The 27,219-nt window shown below is 42.3% G+C and overlaps 1 protein-coding gene across 1 annotated transcript in view; it reads right to left on the bottom strand.

The window, feature by feature from the left end:
• The window catches only part of ANKFN1 (ankyrin repeat and fibronectin type III domain containing 1), a 170,035-nt gene extending 143,035 nt beyond the window's left edge, over positions 1–27,000 (bottom strand). The window contains exons 1-2 of the mRNA XM_029600691.1: positions 26,821–27,000; positions 14,450–14,660 (exon numbers count right to left, since the gene is read on the bottom strand). Of these exons, the coding sequence (XP_029456551.1) occupies positions 14,450–14,660; positions 26,821–27,000 (391 nt within the window). The remainder of the gene's footprint in view (positions 1–14,449; positions 14,661–26,820) is intronic.
• Between the last annotated feature and the right edge of the window lie 219 nt (positions 27,001–27,219).

Raw genomic sequence — 27,219 nt, 5'->3', positions numbered from 1 at the left:
GGGCGACGACTGGTTAAAACGCGGCGTTTTGCGGAGGGGCTTCGTGCCTGGGCCTCCGCTGCTCTCCTACCTGCCATCTGAGAGCTCTGCTACCTCGTTGGATTTACCTGGACATTTTGGTCATTATTCTGCCTGGAACCCGTGCCTCCACAGTCGGACCGAGAACAAGGTCACGCCCCCGCCCTGACATCATCAGGGGGTGACGACTGGTTAAAACGCGGCGTTTTGCGGAGGGGCTTCGTGCCTGGGCCTCCGCTGCTCTCCTACCTGCCATCTGAGAGCTCTGCTACCCCGTTGGATTTACCTGGACATTTTGGTCATTATTCTGCCTGGAACCCGCGCCTCCACAGTCGGACCGAGAACAAGGTCATGCCCCCGCCCTGACATCATCAGGGGGCGACGACTGGTTAAAACGCGGCGTTTTGCGGAGGGGCTTCGTGCCTGGGCCTCCGCTGCTCTCCTACCTGCCATCTGATAGCTCTGCTACCCCGTTGGATTTACCTGGACATTTTGGTCATTATTCTGCCTGGAACCCGCGCCTCCACAGTCGGACCGAGAACAAGGTCACGCCCCCGCCCTGACATCATCAGGGGGCGACGACTGGTTAAAACCCGGCGTTTTCCATAGGCGCCGCGCGCCATGCGCCGCGCCGTGCGTCGCCGCCCTGACATCATCAGGGGGCGACGACTGGTTAAAACCCGGCGTTTTCCATAGGCGCCGCGCGACGAAGGGGCGCGACAAAGGGGCTTGCCCCTTTGTTTTGCCCCTTCGTTTTCGCCCCATTGTTTAGCGTTGTAGGTATCTGTTATACAACTGCACTTCCCCTCTCAATCACAGACGCCATGGAAATCCCTACAATTATAGGCCAAGGAAAATATCAAAATATAAACGGACAGCCAAAAAATCACACTAGGTATAAGAAACAGTATTTTAATCGGTCTCTCATACTGGTTATGACCACTATATGTTCTGCAATAGTTACCACCCTTTCCTTCTTTCTTTGTAATGCACAATCAGTACGAAAAAAAGTTCCTATTCTCCTAGATATTATTCATACTAATAAGCCAGACTTCTTCCTAATCACTGAATCATGGTTAACGAACTCAGATATAGTCACTGTAAACAATCTAACTCCAAGCGATTACATTGCTTTTTCCGAACCTAGATTAAATCGTAGAGGTGGTGGCCTACTAGCCATCATCAAATCATCCCTGAAACCTTTAAAAAAACAGCTTACTTTACCAGGTTCTTTTGAAATACTACTAATCACCACTACTTTACTAAATATTGGTATTATTTACTGCCCTCCTGGATGTTTGAATATAGAACTTTCGAGTTTCTTAGAAACTGTTGCAACACTACCCATAGATCTTAATAAAACCATTTTATTAGGTGATTTTAATGTACATATTACTACCCCCTCAACACTTACAAATTCATTTATGGATTCTATGTCCGGTCTTGGCTGGGAACAACTTATAAAGACTCCAACTCATACTAAAGGTCAAATACTGGACCTAGTATTTTTCAATCCACTTTTTACCATTCCTATTAGGGACGAAATTACAATATCTCCTATACCCTGGTCTGATCATCACAAAATTCAATTCTCTATTAATATAGTTCATAATACACAAGGATCCAAAAAACATACAGAATTTTCCAAAAGAAAATATATCAACGTAGATACTTTTATCGAAACAGTTTCTCCCGTCTTACCTAATACTATCTCAGAAACAATAGAAGACTCAGTAGAAAAATGGAACCGTATTATTTCATCTACACTGGATACTATTGCCCTATTTAAACAAATCCACCAGAACAATAACAAAAAGAAATCAAATTCCCCATGGTACACAAAAGCTTTACACTCATACAAAACATCTCTTAGAAAACTTGAACGTAAATGGCGACATAAACAAACCATTGAAACAAAAAATGCTTACCACTGTGCCTTACGCCGTTACAATAGAGAAATAGATAAAGCTAAGAAACACTATTATGCTAATAAAATCTCCAAAGCTAATGGTAACCCAAACATACTATTCAACATCGTAAAACAACTGACTACCTCTCAAAGTGACAATTTCACCGAATATGATGCTACCTTTTGCAACAAAATTGCCACTCATTTCAAAACAAAAGTAACAAATATCTCTAAAGAATTCTCTCAACTACCTTATCCTACCTTTATCAATAAAGACAGTAATGACCAATGGTCTGAATTTACATCCTTAACCGAAGACACCATACTAGCTATAATAAAGAAACAAAAGCCCTCAAACTCTCCTGAAAATCCTTGTTCAGGCACCTTTTTCAAAGCTCTCAGTATTCATGCATGTACTTTTTTGTGTTCTTTAGTCAACCAATCTCTAGAGACAGGACAATTTCCAAATAATTTAAAAAAGACCTCTATTCTACCTATCCTGAAATCCAAAACAAAAGAAGCAACCGATCTCAATAATTATAGACCCATTGCATCACTTACCTCTTTAGCCAAATTAATAGAATCTGCAGTCTTACGTCAGCTATCTGAATTTCTATCAGACAATAACATTCTTCACATTAATCAACATGGATTCAGAAAAGGTCACTCAACTGAAACTCTCCTTCTAGCTTCTTTTGATACCCTATTCCGCGCTTTTGATTCTTACACTGACTACATTGCTGTTTTCTTAGATATCTCAGCGGCCTTTGATACCGTTGATCATCACATACTCATCTCTGGTCTTAAATCTATTGGTATAACAGGTACAGTTCTAAATTGGTTCATATCTTTTCTTACAGATCGTCCTCAACAAGTTAACATTAATCATCACTCCTCTAATGCTTACACAATTCCATCTGGTGTTCCCCAAGGTTCATCACTATCACCTATACTGTTCAATATTTATCTTCTACCTCTTTGTCACATTCTTTCTTCACTCGGTCTACAATTTAAAATCTACGCAGATGACATACAATTCCTAGTTCCCTACAAAACATCTTGGTCTAATACTCTAAATATGGTTTCTCTTTACTTATCCACTATTAATTCCTGGTTGTCCCATAATCGCTTAAAACTGAATCCATCTAAGACTGAAATAGTTCATTTAACCTCTATCTCAGAGACTTCTATTGGTCCACCTTCACATTGGTCCATAAATGGAACATCTATTCCTATTACACAACACGCCACAAACCTAGGAGTCATCATAAACTCAGATCTATCCATGAAACAACATATTTCATCGTTAACAAAAAAAATCTTTCTACAAATTACAACTCTTAAAACGTCTCCGTCCTCTTCTCTTTTATCAGGATTTTCGAACTATTCTACAATCTCTAATCTTCTCTGGTCTAGACTACTGCAACGCTCTCTATTTAGGACTTTCCGATTCTATAATTCATCCTCTGCAAATTGTTCAAAACAGTGCTGCTCGTATTCTGTCAGGTACTCCCATTCGAAAACATATTACACCCATCCTTCAATCCTTACATTGGTTACCAATAAAATATAGAATAAAATACAAAGTTCTTACTGTTATTCATAGCTTACTACATAACTCATCTTCCACATGGCTTTGCTCATTACTCCGTATATATAAACCCACCCGTCATTTAAGATCATTAACTCAAAACTTATTAGACATCCCCTCTCCACGACAGGCCAGACTTGATATTACTAGAAGAAGAGCATTTTCTGTAGCAGGACCCACCATTTGGAACTCGATACCCAATTTACTTCGTTCAATATCCAATACCCAACAATTTAAGAAGACACTAAAAACATATTTATTTCAATTAGCATTTAATATTCATCCACAATACACTACGTCAAATAATCAACATTTAGCAACCTAATAATTTCTTCCACATCTTTAACATCACCCTGTCCCCACCTTACGCCTTCCCTCCCCCCCATTCATTTTCTCCTACCTTTTTCCCTTCCATAAAACATCTTTTACGGCCCAGCTCCACTTTATTTAATTTAGATTTTTTGTTACCATGAGGTATATACCAATTATTGTATTTTAATTTTATTTAAGTTTATCTTTAATTTTTAACTCTATTTATTTTATTTTTCATTTTACAATGTAAACCGTTTTGACAAAAAAACCTTGTTTTGAAAAACGGTATATAAATACTTTTAAATAAATAAAAATAAAATAAATCTCATCCTCTACTGTTGAATTAGTCCCCATTCTCAAGCATGTATCTATTCTGGAGAAACCCAGAAATTTCTGATTCTTGTTCTCGAGTGGAGGAGACTGCACCTCAGTTTTTCATTTGATTTAATTGCTCAAATAGAGCTGTCAATTAAGTTCAGACCATGACTGTTCCGACTCAGGAATTTCTGATATGCTTAGTAATATCAGATGCATGCAACAGAAGACGTAAGGAAATGGAAAACAATTGCCAGCTACACTGAACAGCTGCTTTAATTAAGACCCAGGTGACACAATGTTCAGAAATGTGCTCCTCATTTTGAGAATTCAGTCTCATTCCAGCCATCTGATTTAATAATCCTTCTTAGGTGGATTGAGGTAAAGTTGAAATATATTTGCATTTGAGTTTGTATAACAAGCTTAAGTTGATTTCTCTTCTCCAAGTAGCCTGTTCCCCCCCCCCCACCTGATCCTCCACTGGGAACACTATAGGAACTCAGCTGCACCAATCTGCTGATCTCAGCTGTGCTGTGTTTTTCAGCAAGGCTTAAGCACCCAAAAGAACTATAGAAAGTAATGACAAAGTTCAAGCCAATGAAACTCAAGGACTAATATTTATCCAAAACAATAGGCTAATTCTGTCCACAGTTTGCATCCTGTACAGCTCAACAAAAGAACAACTCTAACAACAATCATTGCTATAACTCAAGCTCACAGTCTTGATTGTTCTGCTTCCAGAATCTAAGCATCCTAAGAGCCAGGTATACTAAAACATTTTTCCCCATTCTGGGGCCAATGCACTAAAGCAAGGGTGGGGAAACTTTGGGCCGAGAATGCCACAAACAGGTCTGGTTTTCAGGATATTCACAATGAATTGGTATGAGGTATATTTGTATGCATTGCCTCCATTGGATGCAAATATATATTATGCTGGACTGGAGCTGCCAACCCGTGCACTAAAGCAGAGCCTAAGCATGCCTATGGCCAATATGGCCCTGCTCATAGGCACTACTACAAAAAGGCGCCAAGGAGAGCAGTGTGGCCGGCAGGTCCTCAGCAAAAGAAAACGCAGCGTGACCCTGTTGAAATTGACAGCATGGTCAGCACGGCCTTAGTAAGTGGAAAATATTTCCAGCCCCGCTGGCAACGCTGCTGATTCTGGCAGGGCTGAACTGCTTTTCCATTTACTAAGGCAGCACTTACCAAACTGTCGATTTCGGTGGGGCTGCACTGCTTCTGAGGAGGAAGAGCGCGCCCTGCTGGAAGTAGTCCAATGCCCCATGGCTGGAAGTCGTTCCCTTGGCCAAGGGGGGCTGAAGAAGGAGACTGCTGCTGCCTGCTAAGTCAAGGAGGAAGTGAGTGAGAGAGAGCATGCGTGCTTGTGTGTGGGAGAGTGAAAGTGAGAGAGAGCATGTGTGCTTCTGTATGGGAAAGTGAGAGACGTGTGCTTGTGTGTGGGAGAGAGAGTGAGTGAGACAGCATGTGTGCATGTGTGTGGGAGAGTGAGAGCATGTATGCTTGTGTGTGGGAGAGTGAGAGAGCATGTGTGAGGGAGAGTGAGAAAGCATGTGTGCATGTGTGTGGGAAAGTGAGAGAGAGTATGTGTGTATGTAGGTAGGGAGTGAGAAAAATCATATATGTGTATGAGAGAGAGCATGTGTGTGCACAACTACCCCAGTTACTCTCTGCCTGCTACTTCATGACAATTTTAGGGCATCTAGAAATCAAAAGTCCCAAAGTATCGATAACGGGGAATTTTTAAAAATCCTTATTTTAATTGTTGGATGTTATTTGATGTGTCTGTTTTGAAATATTGTATTGATATTTAGAACATTTTTTAATTTTAGTTATTGAATGTTATTGTATTCATTAAGGGGTGGATTTTCAAAGGGTTACGCGCGTATATTACACATGTAACCCTGAAAACCCACTCCTGCACGCGTGAATCCTATTTTGCATAGGCCCAGTGATGCGCGCAAGCCCCGGGATGTGCGTATATCCCGGGGCTTGAAAAAATGGGTGGGGAGTGGGCAGGCCGAGGCCTCCGGCACAGCGGTCGTGCCGGCGCGCGCAACCTATGCCTGCCTGGAGGTAGGCGCAACTTCGCCAACAAAGGTCGGGGGTTTTTTAGATAGGGCTGAAGGGCGGGTTAGGTAGGGGAAGGGAGGGGAAGGTGGGGTGGCGGAAGGAAAGTTCCCTCCGAGGCCGCTCAACATCGGGCTCCCCTAGGGCTCAGCATGTGCAAGGTGCACAAGTGTGCACCCCCTTGTGTGCACCGACCTCGGATTGCCGCGCGCTTGTTATAAAATCGGGCGTAGATTTGTGCGCACCGTGTTGTGCGCACAAATCTACGCCCGCACATAGGTTTAAAAATCTGGCCCTAATTGTTTTTAATTATTCTTTTCATTAGTATGTTTTTACTAATTTTGTTTTATGAGGAATAGTAAGTTTCTGTTTTTTTACATTGTTGCAGTGCGTACATAATTCGGCTTGTTGCCGTTTCAGTTCAGTTTTTGTCTGTACATTTCTATTTATACTGTATGGTCTCCTTATTCTGTATTTGAGAGTCCATCTGTGTTTTGCATGTGTGAAATGAGTTATTCAATTAGGATAGTTTCTATGTAGGGATCTATAGCAGCTTGGATTGTTCTGTTTTCCTAATAGGGGGTTTATTACTATTTTAGGCCTGGTGTAATATTTGCAGTATTAACCTTCATAGGTAGGGTTGTTGCTGTTTGAGTGGCTCTCTGAGGGTCATGCCCATGTCCAAGATGAATTACAGTAGGCCTAATACCATATAGGTTCCAAGTATCTCTTGCTTTTTTGCAGGATTTTCTGGTTGGCACCTCAGCAGTGAATGTAAATATAACATACATATTGTAAGTGATATTTTTACCTCAGAAGACTGTGCTTTGAATGTTCTTTTTCATGTAACATCTGTTATTATAAATGCATACTTTTTAATTGTATATTTATTTATTTAAAATCTTTTCTATACCGTCAGTAGAACAACCATCACAATGGTTTACAAAAAGGCACATAAAGTAATAGAAATTAATTTAAAATAGCTAACACATTATAGACGTGCCAACAATGCACGGTGGCAGGGTTCTTTCAATATAAAACTATTTGTTGAGTATTGATTTTGTTAGGTTGAAAGGTTTCTATTGCAGTTCATATATAAAGATAACAGTTTTAGGTGTATTTAAAGGTGTGAAAGAAAAAGGAAAAATTAAAAACTACATATTCGGTGCCGGGTTATGATCTTATTTGTTTTCTCCATTCTCTTTATAAAAAGCCTGTTTAAAGAGCCAGGTTTTTAGGTTTACTCTGAAAAGTTTGAAGTTTTTCTGCAGTCTTATCTCCAGAGGCATTGAATTCCACAATGTGGGTCCAGTCAAAGATAGTGCACGCTCCCTTACTTGTATGAGTCTAGCTGACTTAACAGAGGGGATAGTCATTAGTGCTTTATTAACTGATCTTAGGTTTCTGTGTGGAACATGTACACGTAGAGCTGTGTTTAGCGATTTTGCTTTTTTGTCATGAATTAGTTTGTGTATTGTGCATAGCGCTTTATATTGTACTCTTTGTTCAATGGGTAGCCAATGTAGTTCTGCAAGTCTTCCAGTAATGTGATCTCTTTTTCTTTTACCTGTCAATATTCTTGCGGCTGAATTTTGCAATATTTGAAGAGGTTGTGTTGTCACCTGCGGTAGTCCTAGGAACAGGGTGTTGCAATAGTCAGTGCTCGCGAAAATTAGTGCTTGTAAAACTTCGGAAATTTGATACTGTTAATAAAGGTTTTAACTTCCTGAGGACCTTTAGTTTAGCGTATCCCTCTTTTATTTTCAGTGATATGTGTTGTTTCAGGTTTAGTTCAGAGTCTATTATAACACCTAGGTTACGTACCTTTTCTGCTAATTCTACTTTTTGGTTATTCTTAATCGTTAATGGTGAATGAATTGGGTTTATGTTTTTTCATTCCAAGTGCAGGAATTCGGTTTTATCAATGTTTATCACTAGCTCCATTTGGTTTAATAGTTGTTTGATTATGTCTAGATACATATTGGCTAATTTGATTGTTTTTTCAATTGTGTCATCAATGGGTAAGATTAGCTGTATGTCATCTGCATATATATAGTATATGATTCCAAGGCCTGCTAGTAGGTGGCATAACGGGAGGAGGTATTGCGGACAATGCTGATCCTTGTGGTGCTCCTGTTTGTAAATTTACTTTCTCTGATATTGTGTTTTTGATTTGTACCTGAAAATATCTGTTATTTAAATATGATTTGAACCAGGCTAGTGTGTTACTGTGCAGCCCTATTTCTTCGAGTCTTTTAATCAATATTTCATGATTCACCTTGTCGAATGCTGAGGAAAGGTCTAATAAAACAAGGATGCAATGTGTTCTGCTGTCAAAGCCTCTTAAAATATTGCCTGACAGTGCTAGTAGTAGTGTTTCAGTGTTATAATGTTTGCGGAATCCGTGCTGTGCAGGATACAGGATGTTGTTGCTTTCTAGGTGTTCTGATAATTGTTTTTGGACTGTTTTCTCTATTAGTTTCGCTATTAGTGGTAAGTTCAATACTGGTCCATGGTTATTCAGGCTTTGGGGGGTCCAGGTTTTTTTTTCTTAATGATTGGTTTAATAATAGCCCCTTTCAGGATGCCAGGCATTGATCCTTTTTTGAGAGATAGGTTTATGATTTTTGCTAGTTTAGGGGCAGCTATTTCAGTTAATTTTTTTAGTTCCATTATAGGAAGGGTGTCGATTGTATATGAAGGGGTTGGGGGGTGCAAGGCTGTAAAGTTTTCCTAGGGCCTCTAATACCCTTGCACTGGCCATGGGCCTTGCTGTACAAACATTGAACAGTCTCCCAACTCGTGGTGTCGTGTTGTGTAATGGGTGAAGGCGCAGTTTTTCACTTGGCCATAGGCTACAGCTCTGCACGAAAGTTTAGTTTAGCATATACTTGGACTACCATTCTATGTACTAAGGCCAGGTGTACATTCCAAACTGATCCCAGAAGACATTAATTGGAAGAAGCAGACTGGATGGACTAATTTGGTCTTTATCCACCATCATCAGCTATGTTACTATGTTACTGTATGTGCTAAAATTAGCATATAGGTGCATATAAATGAAGGAAGTCAGATACAAATTTGGATTTAGCAGGCATTTGGGAAATAGCATGGTGTGCTCACCTCCTCCTTTTTTTTAGTGTACTCTTGCTAATGCCTACAATTAACCTCTGCCTTGGACCAGATCAGAGGCATTGCTAGATACCTAAAAGATCCAGGACACAGGCATATAAGCCCTCCTCTTCCTTCCCCTCAGGATTTTGATAATTAACTCAATCACAATCAACAGTTTTCCCTTACCCCTTCCACCAAGGGCAATCCTATAAAAACACAAGATTGGTCATCATACAACTGATCTCTATTCTACATTCCCTCGAAGCTGTCATCAGGGTATCATCGTATATTCTGGCAGGGATCCAGTGGCTCTCTTCATACCTGGGCATGAATGTCAGTGAACCAAAAAGAAGGAAATCTCCAAAAACAGCAAAGTGACTAATAATCCTCTCTTGCAACAAGGAATATTTTCATATATATATGTGTATACTGTGCACTCATTACATCACTTTGATAATGCATCAACAAGCCTGACAGCATGCCCTTTAACAATTGGGCCGCCTGGACAGCTCCATCATTTGTGAAATCATTTGCAAAATCCCCAAAAACTCTTTGGTGTTTTGGGATATTTCCTTCTTTTTGGTTAGCTTTGTGGGTGGAGATTCCTGGCTCTCCTTTTTTGTTTATCATGAATGTCAGTGGCCATCTCTAGACAGAAGGACCTTCTGGCCAGTTTCAACCTCTAGTAAAACTACCATTAAAATTATTTGAGATCATCAATCAATAAAAATTCTATATAGGAGTAAAGTATAGGGTTTATACAAGATAGGACAGAATCCCAATATAAACCCTGCACCTCAAGTTCTACAATACTTTGTGTTCACACAAACTACCCCATCAAAGGGTGCAGAGCAGAATTAGGATACTTACTCTTACCAGTCACTAAAGAAAAATAATATTCAAATTCAGGTTTTACCTCAGTAACAGCAACAACTCTGCAAAAACTGTACTCAGAACCTATAGTAAACCTGCCATACAATAAACATACAAACTGTTAAACTCAAACAGTAACAGCCCTATCTATAAAAAGGCAAGACTAAAAATATTACACCTCCTTTTATGAAAACAGAACAAATCAGGTTGCTACAGATCCCTACACAGAAACTGCACAATAACAGAATACTTCAGTCACACATGCAGAACATAGACAGACCCACTTCAAATACTGAATAAAGAGACCATAAAGTATAAACAGAAATGTTTAGTCAAAAACTGGAAAATGCAACCCGCCAGACTCTGTATGCAGAGCAACAATAGAGAAGAAGAAACATCACCATTGGTCATAAAACATCAATTTAAAATCAAGAATAATAAAACATCAATCATAATAAAACCATACTTATAAAAAAAAGTACACATTTCAGAACAGCTCATAAAAAGAATAACATCCAATAATTAAAAACTCATATAAAAATTGTTAGTTTCCAAAAATATATAAAATATTTCAAAAGAGCAGACACATCAAATAACACCCTATAATTAAACCTAATAAATATTTTAAAAATCCCCTGCTCTCCATACCTGGCAACTTTTGAGTTCTAGTCATCCTGAGATTACTGTGGATAAGTGAGAGATGGGAGTGGTGGGGGGCCCCACACAAACTATCTTCTTTGTCATCTACACACATATATGCTTTCATACATATATGCCCTCTCTCTCACACATTCTCTCACACACACTCCATCTCTCTCTCTCACACACACAAACACACATGCCCGCATGCTCTCACACATCTCTCTCATTCACACACACAATCACACATGCTCTTAAATTCTCTGTCTCTCACACACATTCCCTCTTTCTCATACACACATGCACATATGCTATCTTTCTCTCTCATACACATACTCTCTCTCATCTACCCACACCTCCACACATGCTCTCACATTTCCCTTTCTCACACACTTACAAATGCTCACACACACACTCCATCTCTCCCTCTCTCTCTCTCACATACACACATGCTCTCATACATCTCTCACATACAGACACACAAAATATGCTATCTCACACATTCTCTCTCTCATACACACACAAACATATGCTATCTTTCTTTTTCTCACACACACACATGCTCACACACATTCCCTTTCTCTCTTTCTTTCTCTCACACACACACACACTCCTCCTTTCTCTCTCTTACACACACATGCTATACACATACACTCTCTCTCTCACTCACATGCATTCACACACACTCTCTCTTACACACACACACTAACACTCTCTCTCACACACACACACATACACATGCTCATATACACAATCTCTCTCACACACACACACATACACATAGACACATGCTCTCTCAACATAAACATATCTTCTCACACAGATTCCCCTTTCTCACACACATGCTCTCACACTCACACACACACACACACACTCTCTCTCTCTCTCATTTGGGACCTCCCCCTCAGCCCTGCCATGGCCTTTTCTTGAGCTGCTGTGGGTTGAGGTCTGTGGTGGCCAAGCCTCTCTTTATCACCACCCAACAGCAGCCGGAGAGTTGGGGCATTGAGGAAGAGACTCGGGGCATGGGCCCCATGTCACCAGAGCTAAAGACACCCCTGAACCAGATATTAGCTTTTTAGTGTGCATGCTACTTCAAGGGCTCAGTTATCGGCATAAACTGTAGGCTTCAAGATGCATGAGACATGGCTGCTGGAGTAGGAGAAGTTGGTAGGGGAGTGGAATAGAGAAAAGGGAGAGACAGAGGAGAAAGTGAGAGAGAAAGAGAGAGGAGATCAGAGCAGAGAAGGATAGAAAATGAATTAGAGGGGACAGAGAGAGAGAGAGAGGATGTTGATAGGGAAGAGGAGACAGGGACAGAAACAGAAGATGCCAGAGAGATTCAGAAACAGTAAGAGGATGAAAATACTTGAAGAGAGCAAGGATGCAACCATAGCCACAGATCTTCATGTTCTAAATTTCCTGATATTAAGGTTTAATGTGTTTTATTATTCTGGGATTGACTGACTACTGACAACTCATGCTGGGTCATTGCCACACAACATATTTTTTCTATTTTTTTAAATTTTGGTTGCAGGGCCACTTCAAATTGTGGCCCTGATGTGGAGGCGAGGGGGTCTATTATGAACCCCCGGTAACTTTTGAGGGGGAAACGTGTTGGGCTATATGGCTCTAATTCTTTCACAGGTGCTTCAGGACCCATGGTAGAGTCTCGGAGCTCCCGTGGTAGAATAGCTTTTCTGAAAAATGTGTAGATAAAATAATGTGGCTGAAAAATTTCTAAGTCAGCTGAATTATTTTAGTTACATAGTATTAGGTATGCATAAGCTGTTTTGCATGGATTTGCAAAATTCATATATGCAAATGACATGCAAAGCAGCTCACTGTAATAGGGGCAAGTTTCTGGCCCAAACATTGCACGATGTTGCAAATAGCGAGCGATAGGGCTGTATCATGCAATATACAGCATTTAACTTGCAATATACACGGTTTAATGCACATTATCGCCCTATCACAGCTTGATAAATCTCCCTATAAGTTTGTTTCCTGAGACAATGGAGGGTATACTGACTTGCCCAAGGTCATCAAGAGTGGCAGTGGGATTTTTGAACCCTTGTTTCCCTGGTTTGCAGCGCACTACTCGAATCATTAGGCTACCCCTCCATCTCCCTCCTCCCTCCTCCATCTTCATCTCCTGCTCCCTATCACCACTCCTCCTCTCTTTCCTGCTATACCTACTTACATTCCTTCCACGCTCACCCACATGCCAAGTTGTTCACTCCATCCATTCTTCATTATATTGCCAGAGATGTCCTCTCATACCTGTTCTTTCAAGATCCTTACTGACATTAGAAGATGGACAGATAAAAGTGTGCACTCACTCACTCACTCGCTCACCCTCTTACCCACAGTCCTGGAACAATGGACAAGCAAAGGAAAGATCATACATTAAAGGAGTACAAGACAATACAAGCCATGTAGGCATCTGTTTATCCTCTCCTGGGACTATTTATTTTGCTCTTCTTTCCTTTTCTCCTGGGCTGTTCTCTCATTTCTCACCTCAGCACTGACAACCAACCCCATGTTCATACAAGCTTGAAGCAAGGAGATAGTGCCATGAGGAAGAGTACCGGGCATGATCAGTTTAGTAGGTGTATGCTATTTTTATAGTCATCTCATGCAATTGAATACTCAAGTGGACATAGCATATAGACCGTATACTTTTTTGGGTTGGAATGCATGTTCAGTTAAACCTAATTTTTATTGCGTGCACAAAAAAATGTAGTGCATTGCCTGTTAGGTCATGTTTTGGCATGCATGTTAAAATATTTAGTTAGTGCATGACAAAAAATGTTTAGCGTGAGTTTTAGTGCAGAGGCTCCATTCGTGTCTATAGGAAAAATGCTTAGTACATAATTCTACCTAGTTTTGCAGGAGTTCTTGAGGCCTACCTCTGACAGTCATGGAATTCACTGGTCCATAGAAAGAGCTAAAATGAACAAAATTTAGATTAGAGATGAGCCAATCTATATTCCTTGATCGAAAACTGCAATCTAATATCTATTTAGAAGGGAGAAGGAGGTGTTATTTATCTTTCATTTGTGCATACAGCATGTGGTTAAATGAAAAGCTGAATGGGAAATCACTGACTGGTATTATAACCAAATTTAGTTTTTATTGTTACTTGAGACCCCTATGCAAACCTGACTAATGTCAGGTTAAATGTCAAAATACTCAAATAAGTCCTGGTTTCAAGGAGCATGCATCCAATTCACAAGGAGGTCCATATTCAAAAGCCATTTAGACAGATAACTGAAAAGTTATCTGATTAAACAGCAAAGGTGGCTATTGCTACTAAATTTTGCACAGTTTAACACAATTTTTATCCCACTCCTCGGGAACATGGACAGCAGTGGTCAGGAGTGGGATGCAGTTGCCCAAGTTGCACGGGTAACTTTGCATAGAATTCACTCAGACTGTATTTGGGTCTAGCCACTGTTAGTTGCAGAACATCATGAGCCTTCCAAGTGCACCCAACTTAGAAAATGAAACATCATTTGAAAGCCCGCTCCACAATAAACTTCTCATTAGTCTCATATGAATGACGAACCTGCTTTTCATGAACTTACAGTGAGGACTTTCCTTCGCCCCGGTCCTCAGAAGGATCCTGGCGATGGGGGCATTATTTGTCATGATAGCAATATCCAGCGGCGTTAAGCCTTCGCTGTTAGGTGTGTTTAGATCCAGTTCGTCTGCCGTGTACTGATAGAGAAGAATCTGAACAGCGTCCAGATCCTGCTGCTCCACAGCCTCGAAGAGAGCCTCACTGCACTGGAAATTCTGGGAGTCAACCAAGAAAGAAAAGAGTGAATGGCATTCATCAGAGTGCAACCTTTTCCAATGTCTAGTAACCCATAACTCAATGTCAATATAGTACCCGCATGCTTGTCTCTGTTCTAAGTTGTGTGTTTTAAAAATGGTCACTTATGTGGGTCCTGTACTTTTGCAATTTTTGGGGGAATGTTTATATTTTCACATTCTTTTATGAGAAAAGACCTGGAAACAGGTGATTCAGTTACATCTCTATCTCTCAGTAATGGTTTTACAATTGAGGCTTTATTTAATCTGTGGCCATTACTGCAAAAACTTTAAACACAAATTTTAAATGGGCCCATTTTCCAGGGAATTTTGCTTTGCACAAACTATACATTGCTTCCTTCTAGATTGTATGGCTACCTGTATTAAAAGAAATCTTTCCAAAATGTATTTGGAAACATTTGCAATCATGTGTCTTTGAACTAAGAACGCAAGAGAGGAATTCATGCCATTATAATGTATGTTATGCTATACATCTAAGTTTAGGCAATTAATATTCAATAGGTCGGCTAGTGGACAAGTTATCCGGCTAAAATTAGACCGGATAACTTGTCCCATATATTCAGCAGGAGAAATGTCCCACTGAATATATCAGCCTAAAGTTATCTGGCTACATGTAGCCAGATAACTTTAAAACCTAACCGGCTATGTGTCAATAAAACCGGTTAGGTTTTAAAGTTATCCAGCCTTGTGTTGCCGGATAACTTTCTGCTTATCAGATGCTGCGCAAGATCTGCTGGAAGCAAGTAAGTGAAGGCCCTTGTTCTCGGTAGGGATGTATTTTGGGCCTCAGAGAGGGTGAGATGGTGGGGGGGTTCAGGGGTGAGGGAGGAGGGTCCATGCTCTTTTGAGCTTGTGGGGGTGGGGGTGTGAAAGTGAAACCTTTTACTGCACAATGGGGAAAGGGAGTGGAAGGGGACTGGTAATGTTTGGGGTGCTGGGCAGACAGAGCAATTTTATATTTAATAATGGGGAAGGAATACTTTGCGCCTCGGGTCCATTGATGTATATATATATATATATATATTTTTTTTTTTTTTTTTTTTACTGTTAGTGCTACTTACCTGATATGTTTTAAAGATATCCTGGTAAGCAGAAAGTTATCTGGCCACACAAGGTTGATAACTTTAGGCCAGCTCTGCAGCAGACCTAAAGTTATCCCGCTGACATAGCCAGATATCCCCAATTTTCAGCTATGTTAACCTGATAAAACTCTTCTCTGGAATGCCCCTTTTTTATCCGGCTAAATTATGGCTGGATAACCACTTATCCAGCCATAATTTAGCCAGATAAATGGCTGAATTTTCCAAACTTGCCATGTAGGCGGCTAAAGGAAAATTAGTTTCTTACCTGATAATTTTCATTCCTGTAGTACCAAGGATCAGTCCAGACTGCTGGGTTATGCCCCCCCTCCAGCAGATGGAGTCAGAGAAAAGCTGAAAAGCACCCCCTAGATATACCGGTGTGCCACCTGCGATTCCTCAGTATATTCGATATCAAAGCAGAAGGAACTAATCACTTCCGCCAATAAACCAACCTTTGTAGGCCAACCACTGACCAGATCAAGTAGTAACATTGCCTAACGACAGAAACAAACCTGTCACCCTATATATTAAACTAGAAATAAACCTCAGAACAACTTACCGTATAATCTGCAGCACACATGCAATTATAACCTATAGGTGGCGATCACTGCAAAAGAACGAACAGATAGAATGACGAGCGGACTCTCCGTAAACTGACTTGGGCGGGCGTCTGGACTGATCCTTGGTACTACAGGAACGAAAATTATCAGGTAAGAAACTAATTTTCCTTTCCCTGTATGTACCAGGATTAGTCCAGACTGCTGGGATGTACCCAAGCTGCCTTAAATGGGGTGGGACCCAGAGAGTCCCGCTCGAAGCACGCTGCTCCCAAAGGACTCTGTCGATGGACCACGAACATCCAAGCGATAATGCCTAGCAAACATATGCAAGGATTTCCAAGTGGCCGCCCTGCAAATCTCCTGGCAAGACACAAACTGGCTTTCAGCCCAAGAAGCCGCGTGAGAACACAGAGAGTGAGCCTTAAGCCCCTCCGGAACAGACTTTCTGCAGCCAATGTAGGTGGACGCGATCGCGCTCTTCAACCAGCGGGTGACAGTCGTCTTTGAGGCCTGCAGACCCTTCTTGGGCCCATACCACAAAACAAACAAGTGATCCAACCTTCGAAAGTCATTAGTAACCTCCAAGTACCTCAGGAGTACTCGACGGACATCCAAACGCCTCAAATCCCGACCTTGAGAAGAGCGGAGCTCCTCCTCCGTAAAAGAAGGCAATTCCACCGTCTGATTGACATGAAAGGCCGATACCACCTTAGGCAAAAAGGAAGGTACCGTGCGCAAGGAAACCCCGGATTCTGAGATACGCAAAAACGGTTCCCTGCACGAAAGCGCTTGGAGTTCCGAAATGCGACGTGCGGATGAAATGGCCACCAGGAATACCGTCTTGAGAGTTAAATCCTTCAAGGTGGCCGTCTTAATAGGCTCAAATGGGGCAGCACAAAGACCTCTGAGAACCAGGTTCAAACTCCAGGATGGGCATGGAGCCCTTACAGGGGGACATACATTCCTAACCCCGCGCAAAAAACGAGCAACATCTGGGTGACCTGCAAGAGAATAACCTTCAATCTTGCCCCTCACGTAGCCCAGACCCGCCACCTGAACCCGAAGAGAACTATAGGCCAACCCCTTCTTCAAACCATCCTGCAAAAACGTAAGGATATGACCTACCGAAGCCCGCTGGGGAGGAAGCTGTAACTCACCACACCAAGCGTCAAAAACCTTCCACACTCTAGCATAGGTTAAGGTAGTTGAGGACCTGCATGCTCGAAGGAGGGTAGAAATCACCACTTCCGGATAACCTTTCTTTCTCAGCTGCCTCCGCTCATAAGCCAAGCCGCCAGACAAAAGCGATCCGCCAGATCGAAAAATACCGGTCCCTGCCGAAGAAGATTCGGGAGATGACCGAGACGCAGGGGCCCGTCCACCGCTAGATTGACGAGATCCGCGAACCACGGGCGCCTTGGCCACTCCGGAGCCACGAGAATCACCAGACCTTGATGATACTCTATGTGCCTTAATATTCTTCCCACCAGGGGCCATGGGGGAAACACATAAAGCAGTATGCGAGGAGGCCACGGAAGCGCTAGTGCATCCACTCCCTCTGAGCTGTGCTCTCGCCGTCGGCTGAAGAAACGCGCTGCTTTGGCGTTTAGCCGAGTGGCCATCAGGTCCACGTGCGGAACCCCCCATCGTCGAATGATGAGATGCATCGCTTCTGCCGACAGCTCCCACTCTCCTGGGTCTAGATGTTGGCGACTGAGAAAATCCGCCTGAACGTTGTCCACGTCTGCAATATGAGTGGCCGCAAGATGGGATAAATGACGTTCCGCCCATGCCATCAACAACGATGCTTTGGCCACTACCAGGCGACTTTTTGTGCCCCCTTGCCTGTTTATATAAGCCACTGTGGTCGTGTTGTCTGATAGAATTCGCACTGCTCGATGACGCACCAGCAGAAGCAGTTGACGCAAGGCCAGACAAACCGCCCTGGTCTCCAGGCGATTGATGGACCACTTGGCTTGATGAGAGGACCATCTGCCTTGCACCGCTCGGGACTGACATACAGCTCCCCAACCGGACAGACTGGCATCCGTCGTCACGACTATCCAAGGTGGAGGTTCCAAGTCCACCCCCTGCAAAAGATGGTCCAGGCTCAACCACCAAGTGAGGCTGGACCGGGCCGGTTCCAGCAATGGTAGCGATATGTCGTAGTCCTCGGACATGGGATCCCAGCGAGAAAGAAGCGCTCTTTGCAAAGGCCGCATATGTGCAAAGGCCCAAGGCACCATTTCTAGAGTAGAAGCCATATGTCCAATGACCTGTAAATATTCCCAGGCCGTAGGCTGAGGCAGGTCTAATAGGTTGCACACCTGAGTCATCAGATTGACCATCCGCTGATGTGGCAGGTACACCTTGCCCACCGAGGTATCGCACCGGGCTCCCAGGAACTCCAATTGCTGAGTCAGTTCCAGATGGCTCTTCGCGAAGTTGACTATCCAACCGAGCTTCTGAAGTTGATCCACCACTAACCAAACCGCCTGCTTGCACAAGGCTTCTGACTTTGCTCGGATGAGCCAATCGTCGAGATAGGGATGGACTAATATCCCTTGACGGCGAAGAAAAGCTGCCACCACCACCAGAACCTTGGTGAAAACTCTGGGGGCAGTCGCTAATCCAAACGGAAGGGCGCAAAACTGGAAGTGGTCCCCCAGCACCATGAACCTCAGGAACCTCTGGTGCTGCTCCTGGATTCCAATGTGGAGATACGCCTCTGTTAGATCCAAAGAAGCCAAATATTCTCCCTTGTGGACAGCCGCAATAACAGACCGCAGCGTTTCCATGCGAAAACGTGGCACGTGCAACGCCCTGTTGACCTGCTTCAAATCCAGGATCGGTCTGAATGTGCCTTCCTTCTTCGGAACCACGAAGTAAATGGAGTACCGGCCCGTCTGACGTTCTGCAGACGGCACTGGGATTACCGCCCCCAGGGCCCGCAGCCGGTCCAACGTTTGTGCTATGACTAGCTGCTTTTCCGGAGGACCGCAAGGCGACACCAGAAACAGATCCCGGAGCGGACAAGCAAAATCCAATGCGTAACTGCGACTTACAACTTCTAGAACCCACTGGTCCGATGTTATCTTGACCTATTCCTCCCGAAATAGGGACAACCGACCCCCGATGCGAGGAAGGGAGGAATGGGCCCGCGCGCCTTCATTGAGAAGCTTTGTTTGGGGTAAAGGCTGCCTGCCATGAAAGGAAGAAGTCCAAGATTGCGACCTCGACGCCTGTTGCTTTGGGGAAAGGAACCACCTCTTCCCACAAGGAACTGGCGTTGGCCCCGAAACTGGCCTCTGGAATTACTGAAAGATCGTGGCTATCGGTACTTGTCCTCGGGCAACTTATAAACCTTGTTGTCCCCCAAGTCCTTGATGAGCTGGTCCAACTCATCCCCAAACAACAACTTCCCCCTGAAGGGAAAGGAACCCAAACGTGACTTAGAGGAAGCATCCGCCGCCCAGCGCCATAGCCAAAGCAACCGCCTGGCTGAGACAGCAGCCGACATAGTGCGAGCGGAAGTCCGCAGGAGATCATATAAGGCATCCGCCGTGTAGGCGACCGCAGCCTCCACGCAGTTAGCCTGCTCCGCTTCAGCCGGCAGAAGCTCCTGGGCCGTGAGCAACTGCTGGACCCAGCGGAGAGTGGCCCTCTGCACTAGGCTGCTACAGACCTCCGCCCAGACCCCTAACGCCGCGACCTCAAAAATGCACTTCAATACGACCTCCAACTTCCGATCCTGGAGATCCTTCAGCGCTATGCCCCCGGTCACGGGAATGGTAGTATGCTTTATCACGGCCGTGACCGCCGAATCCACTTTGGGAATTTTAAGAAGGTCCAAGGACTCAGGCGGTAGGGGGTACAACTTATCCATAGCCCTACTGACTCTCAAGGAAGCTTCCGGAAGTTCCCATTCCTTAGAAACAATCTGAAACAGCTTGGGATGAAAAGGAAAAGTTTGTGGGGGGTCCCGGAGACCTGCCAAAGCTACATCCCCCAGGGAAGTGTCTGCTTCCTGGTTTGGCACCGGGAGTTCCAGTTCTTTCAAAACATGGGAAATCAGATAATTTAGCTCGTCCTTGCCAAATATTCGAAGGACCTGGGGATCATCCCCTTCCACGGCGGCCTGACCATCCAATTCACCCCCCCCGAGGGTATCAGGAATGTCCAGAGTGGAATCCAGAGTCGGAGTTACCGGAACCCCCGCACCCCCCTGTGGACGGGGACAACAATTCCCTGCTTTCTCCTGATCCGGGGCTGCTCTGGGTAACTTAGGAGGAGAAGGCCCGGTGACCTCCCAACCCGCCTGCGCTTCTAAGTAGGCCTTGTGCATTAAAAGCACAAACTGAGAAGAAAATGGCGCCGACCTTTTCAACATGGCCCCCGCGGGTCGGGAGGGGGGGGGGGCTCCGAAATCGGGCGATTCCTGCGGGCTTAAAGCCGGCGGTGAGGGAGGAGGGGATTCCTCCTCCTCCGACGCTGTCGCTTCAGATGGCAGCAATTCCAAAATGGCCGCCGCCTCCTTCCCTATGGGAGGCGGGGCCGACGACCGCGCGGCAAGACCTCTCCTCGGCCGCGAGGAAGACGAGCAATGCCCTGCCAAGCCTGCCTTGAAAACCTACTTGAAGGAAAACCAAAGGAACATAAACTAGACCTCTTTCTGTCAGAAATATATTAAATTTTTTTTTTTTTTTTAAACAGAGTGAAAACCAGTTGATCTAGTCAGGGTTAGAAGAAATGACCGAAAGAAAACCTGTACATCACAGATGAAATTTGTAAGGAACAGGACCGCAGGTTATGCCTCTCAATCTGCTGGAGTCAGAGAAAATACTGAGGGATCGCAGGTGGCACACCGGTATATCTAGGGGGTGCTTTTCAGCTTTTCTCTGACTCTATCTGCTGGAGGGGAGGCATAACCCAGCAGTCTGGACTGATCCTGGTACGTACAGGGAACTTTTGAGTTATCCATCTAAATGGCTTTTGAACATGGACCTCATAATGAACTCTCTAAGCACTATGGGAGAAAAGCAGAATTGACCTGCAATAATTATATCAGAAAGCTCTTTACCTGTAAATCATGGTGCACCTTTGGCATAATATCAGGAAATATTCTCATGTGTTAATACATTTTGCAATCAGAAAAGGATGGATTTCACATTAGAAAAGTAGGCACCAGTCTAAGTAAACCTTCTGACTGGGAAGCCCAAAGAGAGAAAGGACTGGAGAATAAGCTGCCCATTGAACTTGTTGCCTCTTTGGAGGTTCTTCCTTCCTAATTGCACAGCTTCTGAGATTGATCTCCCCCACCTTCAGAGGGGAAGATCGATCCACTCCTGCACCTACTGGGGCAAGAGAGGTCAATCCAGCCCTGCCATTCGATCGAGAGTTTCAGAAAGCAGGATCTCCGGTGCCCTAATGCTTTACATTTAGGGATCATTTTTGCCGATTTTTCTAATTAGCATTTATTTAATTTTACTCCAATTGTTTGCAACATGACTGCGCTTCTTCCTCAGCAATGCAACAGGTACATAAAACAGCTGCTTATTCAGCCACTTATATTTTTGACTTGGATTCACCCATGTGCAGAGTCATATCCTTGTCACTGATTGCCTATCACTGAAGGGGGTCACTGACTAAAATATTTGTCACATCATGCAAATGAGTATCAGAAACGAAGCTGAGAAGGGATTTAGTCACACAACTTTCCAAATATTGTACAAAGATGCTGGGTTATTTGACTGCAATGCAGTACACTTTATTTCCAGTGCTGACACATCTACTCCTCAACTCCTGCAAATAGAGTACTTTTCATTCATGCTGTAATTAAAGCTCTAACTTATACATGTTTAAGTGACTCCTTTTGACATAATGCTGAAAAAAAATACTTAAAGCATTAAAATAAAGGGATGTGCAGGCCAAAAATTTTTGTTTTGCTTCACTTGAGTGGGGATTTTCATTTGTTTTCATTTCATTCTCTTTTTCTTTTATTGTGTTTTTTCATTTTTGGAAGTTTGTGTGTACAGTGCATAAATTACACAGACAAAAGGCATTTTGTGCCCATGCCGGAATTTGTGTGCAAAACTTCTGATGCACACAGTTAAAAGCTTTTACTGCACACAACCATTTATTTATTTATTTATTTATTTATTTATTTAATGAGTTTTATATACATTATATATTCAGAAACGTCAAAATAACGCCATCATAATGGTTTACAAAATAAGGTTACAGGGATAAAGGGGGTTAAACAAGGGATGCAAAGTACAAACTGTTATTAAGCATAGGGGATAACAAGTGTAAGGATTTTGTTCAGTTTTTTGTTTCATTTCTTATTTATGAAAACCTAGATGTGATGAATTTCATTTATTTATTCATGAGGTTGGATTGGAGGGCGATGATGTTGTGTTGATCATTGGATGAGTTGGTATGCTTTGTTGAACAACCACGTTTTTAACTCCTTTTTGAAGGTTTTTAGGTTTTCTTGAGTTCTGAGCTTAGTCGGTAGGGAATTCCAAAGTTTTGGGCTACCAAGGGAGATTGCTCTTTTTTGGGTTGAGGTGAGTTGATTTGAGTGCGTTGGTGGTGTTTTTAGGAGTCCCTTATTTGCTGATCTAAGGTTTCTGCTGGGGTATGTAGTTGTATGTAGGGGCTTAGCCAATTTTCTTGTTCTTCATATATAATTTTATGTAGGATGGATAGGACTTTGAATTCAATCCTGTATCTTATTGGTAGCCAATGAAGTGAAATAAGTGTTGGGGTGATGTGGTCATGCTTTTTTGCTGCTGTGAGGATTCTTACAGCTGCATTCTGCAGGATCTGGAGTGGGCGAATGGTGTTTAGAGGTAAGTTGAGAAGAAGAGAGTTGCAGTAGTCTATGTTGGAGAAAATTAGTAATTGGAGGACTGATCTGAAGTCATTGTTGGAGAGAAAAGGTTTTAGATGACGGAGTGTAAGAGGTTTATGATAACCGTCTTTGATTTCTGTTGATATATGGTTTTTGAATGAAAGTTCTCTGTCAATTATTACTCCAAGGTTGCGGGCATGGTTGATTGGAGATATGATCAAATTTTGGTTCATGAGGTTGAGTGGTGGTATTTGAGGAGAGTTGTTCTTTCTGTCTAGTAATATTAATTCAGTCATGTCGAAGTTGAGGATGAGTTTTAGGTTGGCTAGTATATCCTTTATACTGTTTAGGTAATTGGCTGTTAATTTGTATGTTTCTTCTGGTGATTTTTTTATTGGGATTAATATTTGAATATCATCAGCATAGATGAAGTGGGTTAGATTCAGATTTGAAAGGAAGTGGCATAATGGGAGCAGATAGATGTTAAAGAGCGTCGCTGAAAGAGCGGATCCTTGGGGAACTCCAGTGTTTAGGTTGATTTTCTTTGAGAGGGAATCATTAAGTAGCACTTGGTAGGATCTTTGTGACAGGTACGAGGAGAACCATTGAAGGGATGTTTTGTTAGCTCCTATTTCAGATAGACGATTAATCAATTACCGTATCAAAGGCTGCTGATAGGTCGAGCAGGATTAGAAGGTAACTTTGGCCTTTTTCAAAACCTTTGAGTACGAAGTCATTCATTGCAAGTAGAAGGGTTTCAGTGTTCAGTTGCTTTCTGAAGCCAAATTGAGTGGGTAGGAGGATGTTGTTTTTATATAGATGGTCAGTGAGTCGAGTGTGGACAACTTTCTCAATGATTTTGGCAATGAATGGGAGGTTTGATTATGGGTCTGTAGTTCAGTGGGTTTTCTGGATCTAGATTATTCTTTTTTAAAATGGGTTTGATGATTGCCGATTTTAGGCATTCTGGGTAGTTTCCTTCCATGAGGGAAAGGTTTACAATTTTAGTTTGTTATGCTCAGGCTTGTGAACCCTTGGGCCAATGGGAGGATGGAATACCTTAGGAGGAAGATCTGTAGGTTCTCCCGTCGGGTGGCGAGGCAGAAACAGAAGACGTGACCAGCTGACCCTCGGCACTGGAGACAGAGGTGACTGTGGATTTTCATTAAAGAAATCTGCGAAGTCATTGCTATTGATCTTTGGTGTTAAAAGTGATCGTCAAAAGATGATTTTGTTAATAAAAAAATGAATACAAACATTTTCATTGCTTTTAGACGCAAAGTAGAAACAAATGTATATCCCTACTAGAATACTGTTTTGTGAACTATTATTCATGAAAAGATTCTAGAATTAAGGCCTTACCCAAAATGCTTGTTATAATATTTTCAGACAATAGTATAAAAGACAAATCCAATTAAAAAAAATGCCTCAGCAATGTTAAGATGTGATTAGAGGTTGACCTATAAAATATGGTATAAATCACAGGACCAACATATTTCAAAGCCTGGATCTTGCCAATGCAGTATTCTTTACTGTTCTAGGTGCATCATATAGTTTGTCAGTGTTCCCAAACCTGTCCTGGAGACTTCACAGCCAGTAGGGTTTTCAGGGATTCCACAATGATTACCCATGAGATACATTTGCATACATTAGAAACTCTTTATATGCAAATACATCTTAAGCATATTCATTGTGGGTATCTTGAAAACCCAACCGGCTGTGGAATCTCCAGGTCAGGTGTGGGAAATCTTTGTTTAAGCACTAACAGATGTGAAGGTCTTTGGCAAAGAATGCAAATGAATTGTAAAAGCATAGAGGCTGATATTCAAAGAAAGCTTTATAGGCTTTAAGTTAGGTGAAATTACAGCTAAATGTTTGGCGTAAAAGTTGCCTAAGTTTAGGCCCCTAAATGTAGGTCTGCTATTCCGTTTCCTACATTTGGCATCTAGTGCTGGAAGTCAGTACCGAGTGTCTAATTTACTTCTCCTGACTTGGCCCTGTCCAATTTTACAAAGCTAATTTTGGGTTTATAGCTCTCCTCAGCCGTCTCTTCTCCAGGCTGAAGAGATCTAACCTGTTTAACCTTACCTCACAGGGAATCGTTCCAATCTATCATCTTGGTCACCCTGATCTGTACCTTTTCTAATTCTGTTACATCTTTTTTGAGATGTGGTGACCAGAACAGCACACAATACTCAAGATGAGGTCGCACCACAGAGCGATATGGTATTTTCTGTTTTACTCTCCATTCTTTTCCTTGACCATGATGCAAACATACCTTGAATTTTGTGTGCAGTTCTGGTCATCTCATCTCAAAACAGATATAGCAGAATTAGAAAAGGAACAGAGAAGAGTGACCAATAAAATGATAAAATGGATGGAATGGTTCCCCTATGAGGTAAGGCTAAACAGGTTAGAGCTCTTCAGCCTGGAGAAGAGATGGCTGAGAGGAACTAGAACAGAGGTCTTCAAAATCATGGTAAAATAAAAATAAAAAAATATCAATTAAAATATAAATCATATGCATTAATTAGTGCTAATAATAAGATAAATAATTAAATTAAGAGCCAAATAAAATAAGTACATAAAATAGGTAAAGTCACATTGCTATTCCTTACAGTTATGCTGTTTCTTACTTTCTATTAAATGTAGTTATTGTGTTTGTTGATATTCAGTGTATGCTTTTTGGAAAAGCAATGTTTTAAGCTCTTTTTTGAACTCACAAATATTTTGCAGTAATCTAAGGATTTTATGTAATTCATTCCATATTTTAGGGCCAGCTATAGTGATCGCTCTATTTCTTCCTTGTGTTAGCCGTGCTGTTTTTATAGTTGGAATAGTTAACAGAGCCTTATTACTTGAATGTAGGTTTCTCTGAGGAGTATGCATTTTGATTGAGGCATTCAGCCTTTCAGTTGCTTCTCCGGCTAAATTCTAGCTGGATCATAAGTTAGCTGGCTAGAATTCAGCCAGATAAGTTAAGAACATTCTGGGAGTGTAACTAGGAGGAGATGAGTAAACTGAATAAGTTATCCAGCTAACTCCTATATTCAGAGTTAGTCAGATAACTTATCCAGCTAACGCTGGTCAAACCCATAAAGCTGTCCTAAAATTAGCTGGATAAACTTATCTGGCCAACTTTAAGATAGCCAGATAAATTCAGCAGCATGACCAGCTAAGTTAGCCGGCTAAGTTTATCCAGCTAACTAGCCAAGCCGCACAATGGCTGAATAGGGACCTCAGGGTATCTCTTCTGTAACTCTTCAATTTGTCCTAACTCTCTCAGCAGAAGAATAAGCTCCTCATTACTAACAGCTGTTCCAGCATGGCCGGGTTCTGTTCCGTTGAACACGATGCATTGATGAAGCATGGTGGAGAAATCTCATTTGAAAAAAGCCTGATTGCTGCAGAAGTTTAAGTCAAGCACGTCTTTTAGTTGGAGAGTTATCAACAATATTGCACATCATTAGCTTATAGCCACAGTACCTAACAGGAGTCTCTGATTCTTTGAGTAATCTGAACGTTTTCTTCATGTTACATAGTAATCAAAGCAGCACTGGGAATCTTGAATCTGTCCATTGGGATTTCTTTTACAAACAGTTTATGAAATGTGGGCCACTTACCACAGAAGTCTTTCTACAGCGGTCAGATCGTGCTCTGAAATATGCTTCATCGAAGGACGAATGAGTTCCTTTCAACTTTTCTGAGAGATTCCGGTACAAGCGTTTGGCTGCATTTGGAGAAGATGGTGCACTTGTCTTCTTTGTTTGGGACAGCTGCAAATTCTGCATCTGTTGTGTCATCTTCACATGAATGCTGCTGGAGAAAAGGACAAACCCCTTTGATTTTAGAAAAATTGCCATTGCTTAATTGAGTCCCTGAATTGTCCCTAAAGCTGCATAGAAAACTTATTTCTTTGCAACATTCTATAATATATGTCATCTCTGGAAATATTTGTAAGACTTAAATGGTCCCATTTTCAATGGATTTAAAAAATATATATATTTTCAGACATTACACGT

The sequence above is a fragment of the Rhinatrema bivittatum genome, chromosome 4 (assembly GCF_901001135.1).
Source record: "Rhinatrema bivittatum chromosome 4, aRhiBiv1.1, whole genome shotgun sequence".
NCBI lineage: Eukaryota > Metazoa > Chordata > Amphibia > Gymnophiona > Rhinatrematidae > Rhinatrema > Rhinatrema bivittatum.
This window is presented reverse-complemented; position numbering and strand designations above follow the sequence as displayed.